The following is a 14,758-nucleotide window of genomic DNA, read 5'->3' as shown; positions in this document are numbered from 1 at the left end:
GCCCTGTCCTCCCCTCGGCCTCCCCCACCTGCCTGAGGCCCCGGCACCCAGCCAGCACTGCACACGGGGACAGCCAGGGTCCAGGAGGCCACAGCACCTGGCTGTGGAGCCCCTGCTTGAGGCTGGGTTAGGCAGAGGCAGATGCGGCAAGGAGGGGCTGGTGCCGGGGCTGCTCCCTCCCTGTGCCTGCTCCACCCTCGGGGAAGCTCTGGGTGGGCCTGGGGCACAGGGAGCAACTGAGCTCACGCTCACCCAGACCCCACAGCAGAGAGCAGGGCCCCTGAGAGTCTGCAGGACCTGAGGACTGGCCTGGCCCCGCAGCTGAGCCACAGCCAGAACAGCCCATTAGTACCACACGGGCCATGGCGTCTCCCTCCCAGGGCTCTTCCCTCAGCAGAGGCCAGGCCTCACCACCCCTCACGCTGGGCACCACAGCCCTCCGGGCACCTCTGCCCCTCAGGCTCTGCCCCCGAGCTGCTCCTGTGTGCGTGTCTGTAGCCCTGACTCGGCCTTCTCCCCTCTGTGGTGCACACACATGGGAACACAGGAGGTTGTGGACCCCGGCACTGGCGTGGGGTCCTGGGGGAGCCGCTCCTTAAGCAAGTGGCAGACACTGGTTCTGCCCCAGGAGGTGGCCGGTCCACCAGCGGTCTACGCCCATCTGATGGCCATGGTGGCCGGGGCCACCTCCTCCCCACAGCAGGACTCGGCTGCACCTCAGACCCCACTCGCCTCAGGGGCAGGCGGAGGGCCCAGAGCCTTCCAGGGCGTCAGGTACGGCTGGCCAGGGCTGGAGAGGGGCGCCCAGCACCTTCTACTGAGGGCTGCCCTAGGCCTCGCGCAACACACTTTACATCAGACGTCCCTGTCCCCCAGCTCCAGGGGAAACGCACTGTGGCCTGCTCGGGGACCAAGTGCTGTGGCTGGGTGGCCACGGTGGCCTGCCCTCGCTCCACAGCCACTCCCCTCTCCGGGTGCCGTGCGGTCCTGAACAGCATCGACAGGCAGCCCGGGCACAAGGCTGAGCCCCGAGGACGGCCCGCTGCCAGGACGGGGGTCCGGGGCCGAGAGGAGACCTGCGAGCACCTGCTGACACCGGGGGTGCAGCAGGGACCTGTCCTGGCCCATTCCTCCCAGGTGGTGCCTCGGCCCAGCTGGCCGTGCCCCTTTCTCTGCACCTCACCTCCCTCTGCAGAGGGGCTCGGGAGGAGGGGCAGCACCCCACAGGCACACGCTGGACGGTCCTCCAGGCTGCATATCTGTTGGTCACCGACCCTCACCCAGGCTTCCCAGGCTTCCGCCAGGGAGCACATCAGACAAGCCCAGGTCCCAAGGTGCACTGCACAGGGAGCCGGTGGCCACGCCCCGAGGAGCCACAGTGAGGGGCACAGCTGCCTCGCCCACCACAAGCCCTGAGCCCGGCAGTAGCACCCAGAGTGTCGCTCGCTGCCCCCGTCACAGGTCCCAAGAATGCTGGTCCCGCCAGTCCCCGCCAGCCAGCCCAGGGAGAGCCAGTCGCACCGTAAGTGTGGTCGGCCGTGGCCACTGTGAGCAGATGCCCTCACGGCTCTCGTCCACGGCCCAGTGTGGACCCACGTCCGGTCCCCCTGCGCACGTGAGCCACCTGGCACGGTGCGCGTTTCAACAGGAAGGACGACGAGTCTTAAAGCGCCCTGCCAGGTCACGGCTCCGAGCTCCAGCAGCCAGGTGACATCATGTGGTGGCAGTCACCTGCGAGCACACGTGCCACCCAACCGCAGAGCTGGGGGGTGCGCGGTGCCCAGAGCCCACCTGTCTGCTGTCGTTCTCCCGGCAGCCCTGCAGCTTGATGAGCGAGCCCGGCGCCCGGTCCACCACGGTGAGGCAGAGGTCCATGTGCTTCACCGACTTCTCCTTGGTCAAGGCCCACTCCTGGAACACAAGGCCAAGTCAGAGGCGGGTGTCCTGGTGAGACCGGCGGGCCCAGCGCATGCTGGGAGGCCCAGGCCAGCCCGCGGCTGGGCAGTGCTGCGTTCGGCCTGCGGCTGGGTGAACACTGCTCGGGCACCCGGTGGCCACAGCTGACAGCATTAGCCAGGGTGCCTGTGGACGCTGCTGCAGCACCTCGGGCCTGGGTCTGGCGAGTGCTCGCCCAGGGTCCCGCCCACACGCTGCCCACGCAGGTTGGTCTGGAAACAGCTGGGAGACCACCCGAAGGAGGAAATGGCAGATTCAGACCTCACGACGAAGGCCACCCAGACCCACCGCAGCTCGCGGAGTCCTCGGACACCGACGGATGGTCTGTGCGCCGCGTGTGCGCAGGGCCGCCCTGCTCCGCCCCCAGGCGCAGCTGGTGCCCCAGCGGTGCGCCCTCTGCACCAGAGTCCCGTGGGGCTGTCACTCCTCTCATTTACAGACCAGGAACGGAGCCTGGGGCATCTGAACGGCCTTGCCTGTGCTTCAGAACGCTCCCCACAAGTCAAGGCTGGGATGGCCGAGGGACCCGCCACTAGGAGCGGTACGTCACCCAGGCAGGGCCACGCTGGGTGGGAGGTGGACCTTCGCAAGTCACTGGGGCTTGATCCAGTGGAGGGGATCCTCTGGGATCAGAGTGGCGAGGCCTCTGGCAGCTCCTATGTGAGCCCAGAGGCTGCTGCCGCAACCTCCTCCCTGCACTCAGTCCCCACACCCACAGGATGGTCCCACGTCCCCTGCACCAACAGGACACAGAGCTCTGGCAGTGCCAGGAGGGCTCCCTGCGGGGGGAAGATGGACAAGGCGCAAGCATGCTGTCAGGAGGACCGGAGGCACGGCCAGGACCACAGGAGGCTCACACCGGTGCCCTCTCCCCTGTCCTCTGGGGAGGGTTGGTGGGGGGCAGCCAGGGAACATGGACACCTGGGCCTCTGCAGGGTGTGAGACCGGGCCAGTGGCCTGCATCCCTGGGCCTCCATCCTGTCTGCTTCTGATTAGTGTTTCTTCAATTTTGCTGTCGGGAATTCTATGAAAACCCAACTCTAGGTCAAATAGATTTGGAAATGGAGCCTATGCCACATTTTTCTGTAGAAACTTCCCAAACGGCCCTGTGGGCTCCAAAAAGCCCTGGAGTCTGCTGACAGCCCTGGAGGCACTCATGGCGGTTCCTGTGCCTCAACCTCCGGGAGTGATCAGGGCCTGCCAGGCCCAGACTGTCCTGCCAGCAGGCGCCTGGGGGCTCAGGTTTATAGCCAGCCAGTGGGGAGCCCTCGTCCTCCATAAGGTCCCAATGGCTCCAGCAAGCCAACCTGGTGTGCACAGCGCTGGCACCTCCGTGCGGCTGCCCCTGGACGGTCAGAACGTTTAGGAAGTGCCTTCTGAGCGGCCACTCTTGAAAAGCACACACAAGCCCCCATTTCCTGTGTGCTGCTGAGGCTCGACGCCTGCCGTACCTCCCCGGGGAAGCCCCTCTGCCTCTCCTTCCTCCTGCGTGTGGCACTCTGCCCGTCGGTTCAGAGACAGCTCGTGGCAGTGGCTCTACAAGGGGGGCACCTGGGCGGTGGCAGCGCCCCTCGGGCTTCCAGGCCCTAACACTGCACCTGGATTTCAGTTTAGTAAGATAAATACTGAACCGTGCGTGAAGTCTGCGTCCACAGGCAGCTGGCAGTGGCCACGGTGTCAAAACAGACCTAGGACATCCAGGCCCAGCACAGGGACCACGGGACGGCACTGACAGGCAGATGGCCCATGGAGCAGGCAGCCAAGGGGGGCTCGTGTGCTGGGTCCTGGTGCTGCCCCTGCATGTGCCCATGCAGTCCTAGTGGTGCCGCCCCAGTGTGCGTCTGCGGCAGGTCCTCCTGCCATGCCACCAATGTACCACCAACCAGGAGCCTGAGGCTCCAAGTGCTCTGACCATGGATAGGTGCCGCCCAGCCAGTCACCAGTGGGTTCCATGCGCTGGCACGGTGACGGCAGTGTACTGCCCAAGTCAGAGGCTTTGGGACCGAGGGGGAGCATTTAAAATCAGAAATGCCTGGTGACGGCTCTGTGCTGATGAGGAACTGGGAAGGAGGGATGCTGCTGCCCAGGGAGCCACACCCTGTGGGCCTGGGAGCCGAGGACCTGGCCTTGCTCCCCGGGGCACGTGAGGGTAGTTGCAGGCAACATAGAACAAGAAAGGCCTTAAGCCTGCTGCCTGGGGGGACGCCGACTGGGCAGCCCCGTCACGTACCGCCTCCCAGAGGGCCTCCGAGATGCCAAGGACCGGCCCTTCATCAGCTGGGGGCAGCTCAGCCTCGGGAAGCCACAGGCCACAGGGGAGACTCACCAGCCCCACTGCAGGCTGGAAAGATCTGAGCGACTGCTGTGCTACCAGACCTGGAGGCCAGGCCTCTCCGACTCGACGGCCGGCTCCCGCCGTGAGTGCTAGCTTTCCCGAGGGTGTTCCACATGCTCACTGTGCCTTGCGGAAACACCAACACCTGCGTTGCTGCCTCCCCGTCAACACTGAGGCCCAAATGGGGGAAGAAACGCTCATGATTAGCAGGGAGGGAGCAGGGCTGTCATGGCAACAAAGCCATGCTGGGCCCAGCTTTGCCAGCCACAAGAGACTCTGCAGGCGGCACCAGCCTGGAGTCACACATCAGCACCAGGGCTGCAGAGCCACCAGGACACCGCCTGCGTGAGTGGGGCGCCTTCCTCCGCCCTGCCCAAGAACAGGACTGCTCCTCCCCTCCCCCACCCATCCTCCCTCCAGGAGGGCCTCCTTCCAGGCCCTCCAGATACTAGAAGAACCGAAGACTCCTGCACAGGACCAGAACCTGAAACTGAGGGACACAGCCAGGCCCGAAGCCTGAAGCTGGCCCCGGAGCACCCTCAGGGCCCAGAGGCCTGGGAATGGCCTGCGTGTGCCAGGGCAAGGCTGGCCAGCCCAGGTTGACGGGGACTGCCCTGACCCAGCAGAGTCCCCTGTGCCGCACCCACCCTTTTTAGGATGTCCAGTCCATGTCAAGTGGCCTCCGAGACTGCAGCCCAAGTGAGGACAGAAAGCGGGAGGCACACAAAGCCCCACCCACCCTCTGAGCGCTGCATCTGAGGAGAGCCTGAGGGCCTAAGATGGACACGTCACACCCGTGCAACGAGCTGACTGCCCTCTTTGGTGCTCAGGCAGAGTGGAGCCGGGTGGGCAGTCCAGGAGGTAAGAGTACACACACCGCTCCAGCCGCAGGGCCAGAGCCGGGGCCCTGGGAGGCGCTGGGCCCAGCCATCTCTGCTTTGCAATGGCGGGGAGAGGCGGAGGGTTCCATGCTGCCAAGGGAAGGTATGAGGGCCTCAAACCCAAGCAGGTGGTGATTCGTGTTCTGCATCTTACACTACAACTCCTAGTGGACAGCGGTGGGAGTAGCCACGGCTGCACATGTGGAGGCACCTAGAGGTCCTCCAAGGCTGCGGCAGCCACCTAACCCTGATCCGCAGCCACAGAGGCTGTGCCCTGCAGAACAGGGGCACCCACACGGGGAGGTGGCAGCTAGGCCTGTGACCAGCCAAGCTCCCCCACCTACCTGGTTTCCTCCAGCATTGTGACATTCATAGATCCCAACAACACCATCAGCAAAATGTCCCAAGGTGTCAAGGCAGTTGGTTCCCTGCTGCAAGGCCCCAAAAGCTATGTCCTGGTGGTCTGGAACCCTGCAATTGCAACATGAGAACCTGCTCAGCCCCGCAGACCACCAGTGGCCTCGGCACAGCAGCGGGAAGAGGAGTGAGGCCGCAGGCCAGGTCCTCCTGCCCACACGGCCAGGCCGGCTGGGCTCCTGACGCCATCAGCTGGTGAGCAGGAGAAGCTTTCTTTTTCCTTCTGTACTGGGAAGTCCTCCTGACACACAGGTTGGCCTGCTGAATGCCACACAACCAGTCAGCTGCTTGGACCTTCCAGAGGCTGGGACCTGTGCTGGGATCTGCCAGAGACCAGCCCCCACAGCATGGCAGGGCAGCTCTGGAATGCAACTGGACCCCAGACTCACTGCATGCACTGGCTGTGGGACTGTTGGATGAAGAGCATGCTCTCCAAGCCTCAGCTCACCACCCTGTCTAGAACCAGCGTGGCACGGAGAGCTCACTCAAGGCCTCAGCCCAGTGCCTGCCCACAGAAGCAGTAAGTGGTGGCAATGTCAGAGAGCACCCCAACAGGGCGCTGCTGCCTCCCTGGCCTGCAGGGAGGGGAAGCAGGCTCACCAGCTGATAAGGCGTCTGACGCCTGAGACGTGGTCTGCAGAGCACACAGGGCCCGTGTGCCCCGAGCCACGGTGACCCTAGCGATATACAGCATCTCACGTGACCCACACATCACAGGCCACAGGAGAGTAAAGGCAGCAGGTGCCACTGTGGGCAAAACTCCCTGCTGTGAAGGCCCTTGGTGACGTGAGAGATGGGTCTGGGGCCCCGCGGGCATGGCCTGTGAGCTCAGCGAGCGTGGTCCTTGGTGGGGCCCAGGCCTCGCCCTCCTGCACCTGCCAGGGCCAGTGCCACCTAATGCAGAGCGGCTCCCTCTCCTACAGCAGGAGGCTCTGGAGAGGCTGTCCCAGTCACACAGGGTGGCGCCAGCGACCTGTGGGCTGTGGCCTGGGACCAGGAAGACAGGCGAGTCCACAGTGCCACGACCTGTCTGAGCCCTTCACCCTCAAGTCCAGTGGCTCCTGAAACCTGGAAGAGCCACTCATTTCTGGAGCTCATCACAGCACAGAGGCCAGATGTGGAAACAGCTCGGAAGAGTACTCTGCCATCACTGGCCCTCTGGCAGGATGCGGGAGGCAGGGCCCTGCTCTGCATCACTGCGAGGCCGTCACTTGCTAGCTGGCTTCCCTTCACCCCTCCAGTCAGCAGGGTCGAGGGCGAGAGAAGCCACAAGAGGAAGGGGCCAGCAGGCACGGTGCAGGCCAGTGGCCCCTGAAGATGCAGGTCCCTCTGCATCACTAACCCGTCTGTTACCCTCGGGCAACCTCCCAGAATGAGGTGATGGGCTGCTCCAGGGCTATGCAGAGGGGAGACACCATGCAGGAGAGAGTGAGAGGCCACGGCAGCTCATTTGTAGGGGGGGGGGTGGCCGGGGCAAGGAGTCCCCACCCCTGATCTCTGGCCTGCAGTGTCTGCCACCTCCACACAGCCTCTCTGAGCACCTTTGCTGCTAAGACCTCAACTGCAGGTCCCTGGGCACTCACCTCAGCTCTGGGTAGACGTTTTCAAGGTACCACTTGAAGGGTCTGCAGCTCAGTTTCCTCCTGAGCTCCAGTCTGCTCTGAATGCTGGAGAAGAGAGAAACAAGACTCCTTCACACACTGTAAGAACGGAGAGGGGTTTGCACACAACACAAACACCGCAGGAGAGAGTGGCTGCCTGGGCTCTGGACTGCGACCCCACCTGCCTCCACCAGGCCTGCGGGCCTTAAGCAGAGGCTCCTGTGGACAGGAGGAGGTGGAAGGACACTCACTTGCCATAAGGAACGTTCCTGGCAGAAGGCACTGCTGCGTAGTAGAAGTTCTTGTACTCATCCATCCAGACCTCCGCGGCCCGGCGGGTGTTACTAGAAACAAAACAGAGCCTCCTGAGGGTGGTCTACCGGCATCCCACCACTCGCCTGTCCGTCAGGCGAGTGGCTGAGAGCGCCCCTGGTGTGTGGCAACCGCGACTGGCCAGGCCCATGGAGCTGCCTTCTGGCCTTGCAGCATGTGGAGCAAAGAGCTAAGGCAGCGCTGGAACCAGAGCAGGCGCTGTCTTAAAGAAGGGCCTTGCTGCACCAAGGACACAGCAGCATGACTCCCGAGCACCCTACAGACCCTGCAACGAGGGCAGGGAAGGGACCCTGTCACATGGGCTCTGAGGAAAGCCAAGGCCAGGTGGAGGAACCGTCACGTGGACTGGGAGGGCTGACACGGGAGAGGCAGGCCAGGGTCCCTGCTGGCCTGCTCAGGCTCCCAGGTTCCCTGGGAGGAGAAGCTGCACGCTGGACCCACCGCGGAGACAGCCCGTGGAAAGTTGCTCTGGGAGGTGTGCTCTGCCAAGGCCACCTGAGTGCAGCCCGGCAGCACGTCCACTCCCAGGGGCGGCCTAGCCCCACTGGCCCCCACACCCTGGACTCTCCCACAGAGGCCTCAGGGACAGGCAACCTTCCTTAGCCACCGTGCACAGGTTCCTGCTCTTCCAGAACAAGCTCGGCAGGGAGGCCACAGTGGCCCTTTAGGGTAATTCCCCTGCTCTTCAGAAAGGCCCCTGTGGTGAGCCTGTGACCACAGTCACGGTCCCCGTGCGAGGCCTCCATCCTCCTGCAGAGTGCACTTGCGTCATCTGTCCTGAGTGCAGGGACAAGGGGCCCCCACCCGGGACCCAGCCGAGAAGGTCCTGGGCCTGGTCCTTCCACCCAGCAGGACTGAGGCCCCCGAGACGGCACACCTCCAGCGGGCAGGGGCTGCGGGCGGGCACAGGGCTGTGTGAAGGGAGGAGGGTGCGGCAGGGGCAGGCCCGTGAAGGCCCCAGCAGGGAGAGCGCAGCGGGGCTGGTGGGCGGGAAGAGCAGGAGGCCCCGCTTCCCCGCAAGGGCACCATCGATGCAGCACGTGCTCCAGTGCTGGGCCACCGGGTCACAAGCAGTGGCTCTCCGGGTAGGACGGGGCCCTGCCCACGGCCTTGCTGGTGGTCCTGAGTGGCGGCCCTCTGGCAGCTGAGCTTCCCCACCAGGAGGATGACGGGATCAGGTTTGGGGTGCCCCGGCCCTGCCAGCCCCGGCGCTCCAAGGCTGTTCAAGTCCCTCGCGTTCCTAGGAGACTAAGTCCCTCAGTTCCTAAAAGCAAAGCTGCCCTCTCGGCCCACCTGGCGGACGCCCAGGAGCACAGCAGGAGCCTTGCTGCCACGGGGCCAGCCCTGCCGTCGCCCGTCTGCTTGGACGCCCCTCTGGGACCTGCCACACCCGTGATCCGGGCAGCAGGGAGGTGCTCTCGCCCGCCCTGCCCTGCTGCACACTCGGATGGAAGTGCCAGTTTAGTGCCACCACAGGAAGCCCAGGACCTGGCGCTGCGATGACGAGGCTCCGCGTGGGTCTCTCAGGCGGGCCCCCGAGAGGTCCCCGGAATCGTGCCACCTGAAGACCACTGACCCAGGGCCCCGGGGCCACGCCCATCTGCAGAGTGGTCAGCAGGGTCCGGCCCCTCAGCCTTGGTCTCCCAGTACTTACCGGGCAAAGACGGTGCCACTGCCGCCCGGGAACGTGTAGGGGTGCTGCTTCCGGAACACGTGTCCCACGCGGCTGCAGGGGATGATCTCCAGGCTGCCACCACACTGCCACACGCGGAAGGAGATCTCTGAGATGAGGAGGAGACAGGGTGACCAACAGAGCCATGCCAGGGTGGGAGGCTCGCCTGCACCCACCTCGCCTGCTCTCCCTGCTGGAGGAGCCCGAGGAGCAGCCCTTCCTCCAGGGCCGTCCGGAACTTTCTAAGTGCACAAGTGTGACAGGCTGGAGGGCAGACTCCACAGCACCATCCAGAAAGCACATGGGGGCTCCGGATCTGGCCCAGCCATCGTGAGATGGGGCTCTGACCGAGCGTGCCCGGACACCGCAGCTGCTGATGGACGGAGGCCTGCCGGGCAGGTGGCCTCTCAGGCCTCGCCTGTACTCGCCAGGGCCGCCAGCACCGGGGCCAGCTCAGGTGCACGTCGGGCTTCACTGCCGGACATCAGAGGCTCTGAAGGCCACTGGGCCCCAGGAAGAGGCCCTCCCTACAACAGACACCACGCTGCTCAGGCTGCAGGCCTGCAGAGCTCACGGCGCCTCAGACCACGACAGTGGCTGGGACAGCGGAGAGACCCTCAGCACCCACTGCCCAGGCAGGATGGCCCCCACGAAGGCCACACTGACGGTCACCCGTGAGTAACACGGCAGAGGCAGACGTGACCTGGGGCCTGGGCACCCATGCTGGCAGGGGTGTGGCTTTCCTGACAAGGGGATTCAGCCAGCACCCGACCGAGAACGAGGGGGTAAGGGAACCTAGTGCCAGCACCCGAGAACACAGGTGGTGAGAGAACCTAGAGCCAGCACCTGAGAACACAGGTGGCGAGGGAACCTAGCGCCAGCACCCGAGAACACCGGGGTGAGGGAACCTGGAGCCAGCACCTGAGAACACAGGTGGCGAGGGAACCTGGAGCCAGCACCCAAGAACACCGGGGGCGAGGGAACCTACAGCCAGCACCCCAGAACACCGGGGTGAGGGAACCTAGAGCCAGCACCCGAGAACACAGGTGGCGAGGGAACCTGGAGCCAGCACCCAAGAACACTGGGGGCGAGGGAACCTGGAGCCAGCACCCGAGAACACAGGTGGCGAGGGAACCTGGAGCCAGCACCCGAGAACACAGGTGGCGAGGGAACCTGGAGCCAGCACCCGAGAACACAGGTGGCGAGGGAACCTGGAGCCAGCACCCGAGAACACAGGTGGCGAGGGAACCTGGAGCCAGCACCCGAGAACATAGGTGGTGAGGGAACCTAGAGCCAGCACTGCTTTGTGCACAGGAGATAGGTCCTCTGGTCAGTGACCAGCTGGGCAGCACAGCGGGCAGGAGTGCCACAGCACTGGACAGCCCAAGCCCAATGGGGCCTGGTGAGCCAGGGCGACTCCCTGCAGCAGTGAAGACACAGGGCTGGGGAAAGCGCTGGCCGGCAGGTGCCAGGCCCTGGGCTCGCCCGTGTCAGCACCGCAGTGAACGCTTTCCCATGAGACCCCCAGGAGGAAGGTCCCAGCATCTCAAGGAGTAAGATCTAAACTCACGCCTTTAACTAGGGCGTGCTGAGCCAGGGAGGCCCGCTGGGAGGCCCGGGGCCGGTTCAGGCTGAGCCCAACAGTGGCCTCTCACTGACTGCAGGTGGGGATGCTGGGTGGCACCTGGCTTTTCAGTAGGCCCTGGGGTCTGCCCTGGGGTCTGCCCTGGGCCAGCACAGCCTCACAGTGCTCTCTCCTCCTCTTTCCTTCAGGATGGGTCCTCATCTCATCTGGCCTCCAGGATCCCTGTCCTCCCCAGCAGGCGCCTGACCGCACAGGACTCACCACTGACCAGGAACAGGGGGCACCACTCCAGCTCCTGGGCAGCGTGTCGGAGGCCGACTGGGTTTCCTTGGGAGCGCCGCACCCTGCCTCCTGACCCCCACCTGAGGACTGCTGCAGGGTCTGGGCGCCCAGAACCAGGGGTCAGAGCCGCGCTCAGGGCAGCTCCCCCACACACTGCCGCCAAGGTCCTCGCAGAGTCAGCCAGGGAGGAGAAGATGCCCAGGCCTCGAGCCCAGCGGAGCCCCAGGGCCCTCCCCAGACGTTAGGTAGAAGCCTGAGAGCCACAGCACTGGCTCCTAGATGGAGCTCCCCCTCCCAGAGGGAGCTCCTCTCCCCAGACGGAGCACCTCCCCCCAAATGGAGCACCTTCCCCCAGACAGAGCTCCTCCTCCCAGGCGGAGCTCCTCCTCCCAGGCGGAGCTCCTCCCACTCAGACAGAGCTCCTCCTCCCAGACAGAGCATCTCCCCCCAGATGGTGCACCGCTTCCCAGATGGAGCACCTCCTCCAGACAGACCGCCTCCTCCAGATGGAGCCCCTCCTCCCAGGCAGAGCACCCCTTCCCAGATGGAGCACCTCCAGATGGAGCTCAGCTCCTACATGGAGCCCTGCTTCCTAGATGGAGCACCAGCTCCTGCACAGTGGCCTCCTCAGGTGGGAGCACAGCTGCCACCCATCTTGTTCACGGGCCGCCTGTGCACTCGCCCACACACGCCCCAAGCACCCCCTGCACCTGCACTGCTCCGCTCAGCCACGGGAACCTGGGGAGCCAGTGGGCTCTGGATCCTCCCCAGGTTGGCTGACCCTGCACCTCCACCCAAGCCCTGCCTCAGGTCAGGGTACCCTGAAGATTTTAGGAATGGAGACCAGCCTGAGGCCCCTCTGTCCCTCTGTCCCCACAGCACAGGCTGAGACAGAGCAGCTTTCAACATCAAACCCGCAGGGGCCTCAGAGTTGAAAGGTTCCCACCAGCTACACGTCACCGTGAGATGATGGGCATTTGCACTGGCGGGAACAACCCGAGTCTGTCCAGGGTAAGACCCTCGGCAGAGCAGCACCACGGCCTGGCCATCTTCCTGGGCACACCTACCCACGCACTGGCGGGACTCCACATGCAGCAGCCCTGCAGTTCAGGACCCAAGTGCCAGGACAGGTGTGGCGAGGCAAGTGAGGGAGAGCACCAAAGCCCGGCAAGCACCCGGAGCCTGGCCACCCGTCTGAGCACACAGGTCACAGGCCACTCGACATCATCAGGTCAGAGCAGACCCACGCCTGGCAGTCAGAGGGACTGGAGGGCCCGCCCTATGGCTTCCGCTCAGTGCGGGGAACCCACCGCGTGGTTGGGAAGGGGTTGCTTCCCCATGTTGGTCAGTGCCTTCCAAACCCCCAGGCCAAAGATCAGGTGGAGTTTGTGCTTCCCCTCAAGAACCCCCCGGATTCTGCCCTTCTCCTCTGTGATGGGATGTCCTTCCTGCGACCCCTGGCAGGGGTCGTGCAATGTGGGCACCTGTCCAGGAAGGAGAGCCTCATACGTACCCAGGTTCTCTCCGCCCCACACATCCATCATCATATCGTACTTCCCCAGCTCCTCGAAGTACAGCTTGTCCATCACGAACAGCCCACCAGCAATCATGGGGGTTCTGGAGAGGAAGAGAGGCCCAGGTCACGGCGAGCTGCCAGCACTGCCTGTCACACCTGGCCTAGGCTCCCTGACCACACACTGGCCTTCAAGTAGCATGGTCCTGCTGATCTTGCACCCCACCACTGTCTCCAGACGCCTCCCCAGCCCCTGCCTGGGCTGCACTGAGCCTCCCTGTGAGGACCGACTGCAGGTGGACGCTCGCTGGCAAGCTGTCCTGGTGAGGCCCTCGGCCTTTCTGGGCCTGCTCTCCTCACAGAGTTGCGAGGTTCACAAGGTGACAGAGACATGCCTGTGGTCCCAGGCTGCAGACGGGCAGCCCAGGGCTGGCGGGTCTGCCTTACGGCTCATGAGGCAGGGCGGGGCTGGGCTGGGCTGCGGCCTGCTGGGGCGTGCTGGCACTTACTTTATGGGGGCGACTGGGTTCCCCTGCCGGGACCTTCTCTGCTCAGGTGTCATGTAATCCCACTTGAACACCAAGTTCCAGTCGAAACCTGCCAGCAGCAAAGCAGACAGTGCTGAGGAGACGGGCCCTTGGCTCCAGACTCCCAGCCCTCATGGCACCGAGACGGCACAGGGCACCGGACCCACGAGAAACTAAACTGATGTGGAGGAGTGCAACTGGGCAGAGGAGAGAGCACACCAGCTGTGGGCGCCCTGACCCAGGAAGCCGCTGCAGCCAGTCCTTCAATGCTGTGTGGTGCAGGAGGGCAGTGTGGCCCAGTGGGGAGCCCTGGCCTTGCTGTGAGGCCCCAGCTTCCGTCTCCAGCACAGAGAGGGGAGCTGGTGAGGATCAACATGGAGGTGAAGGGCACTGAGTCTGCAGGTCCTTGGGCCATAAGAAGCGAGGAAGGAGGCCAAGTAGACTGGCCACTGCCCACACCCTGGGGCAGGAATGTGTTCCACCAGCTCCTGGGCCTGCAAACTGGGCTTCCTCATGTCTCTAATCACATCTGAGTCCACCCAGCAGTGGGGACAGGGTGGGACATAAGACCTCTACCTACAGTGACCAGGGTGTCTTTGATGAGGACGGCAGCAGGGCCCACGGGGTAGGGGCCCAGGAAAGGCCCTGAAGGAGGGCCGCTGCACTGGGGCTCCCGGCGTGGCCGTCTGAGGCTGTGCCCGGGTCTGCTCCCCGTCCGCACTCTGCATCAGGCGGCAGTAGACTTGTGACCCGTGGGTCGCCTGGAACAGGCCACTTTCCAACTGGCTAAAAACCTTAGGAGGTGGACAGACGTCCTGTTCCTCATGAGAATGCGGGGTCTGAGCTGACCCCAGGACAGGGCTGCACTGGAGGCTTCCTGACAGGCACATTGGAAGAGCGCAGGTGGCCTGACTCCTTCCAGCCTCTGGGTCCCTGCGAGTCCTGCGGGCGGGCGTGCGTCAGAGCTGACGACCCCTCATCGGTGGTGAGGGGTGGCATCCACGGACACGGCCTGAGGCAGCAGGAGGGCTCCTCTGTGGGGCCCAGGGTCCTGCAAGTGTGGGGACTGTGCTCCTTTGATCTCGGGCCTCAGAAGTGAAGGTGGAGTTCAACAGCCACAGGCTGGTGGATGACGGGGTCTATGTTCCTATTTCACCACGTGTAGCGACACCCTGGCTCCAAGGTCCGACACGGCCACGGCCATGGAAGCTCTGCACCTTCATCATGCTTAAGAGGAAAGGGGTCCTACACACGCTGTGGCTGGTGCCTGGGGAGGGGACTTGAGGGTCACTCATGCTGTCAGGCCTACAGGAACCAGTATGGTCCCCCAGACAAATGCTGCCAGGCAGGACAAAGGTGGCTGGGCTGGGACAGAGGGCTCAGTGACTGAGACATGTGCAAGGGGCAGGATCAGCAGGACGTGGTGACCCTTGGGCATGGGCGATGCAGAAGGCCACAGCCCTGGCTCCACAGAACCTCAGGTCTGAGGAGCTCTAGCCCTGCAGGTCAGTGGGGAGGCCTGTCGCCTCTGATCAGAAAGGAAAACAGCGGCACTGAGCCATGTGGCTGGGTGTTTGGGAGAGGAGGGGAGGAGGGGCGAGAAGCCAGGCCACGGCCGCTTCCCGACACCCTGCTAGCACAAGAGGGCTTCCTGAG

The 14,758-nt window shown here is 64.4% G+C and overlaps 1 protein-coding gene across 1 annotated transcript in view; it reads right to left on the bottom strand.

Moving 5' to 3' along the window:
• Galnt2 (polypeptide N-acetylgalactosaminyltransferase 2) overlaps positions 1-14,758 on the bottom strand; it is an 84,186-nt gene that overhangs the window by 2,318 nt on the left and 67,110 nt on the right. The window contains exons 9-15 of the mRNA XM_047520926.1: positions 13,085-13,172; positions 12,576-12,679; positions 9,178-9,304; positions 7,442-7,534; positions 7,173-7,256; positions 5,517-5,643; positions 1,792-1,911 (exon numbers count right to left, since the gene is read on the bottom strand). Coding sequence (XP_047376882.1) covers positions 1,792-1,911; positions 5,517-5,643; positions 7,173-7,256; positions 7,442-7,534; positions 9,178-9,304; positions 12,576-12,679; positions 13,085-13,172 — 743 coding nt within the window. The remainder of the gene's footprint in view (positions 1-1,791; positions 1,912-5,516; positions 5,644-7,172; positions 7,257-7,441; positions 7,535-9,177; positions 9,305-12,575; positions 12,680-13,084; positions 13,173-14,758) is intronic.

Source organism: Sciurus carolinensis, chromosome 12, assembly GCF_902686445.1.
Source record: "Sciurus carolinensis chromosome 12, mSciCar1.2, whole genome shotgun sequence".
Lineage (NCBI taxonomy): Eukaryota > Metazoa > Chordata > Mammalia > Rodentia > Sciuridae > Sciurus > Sciurus carolinensis.
This window is presented reverse-complemented; position numbering and strand designations above follow the sequence as displayed.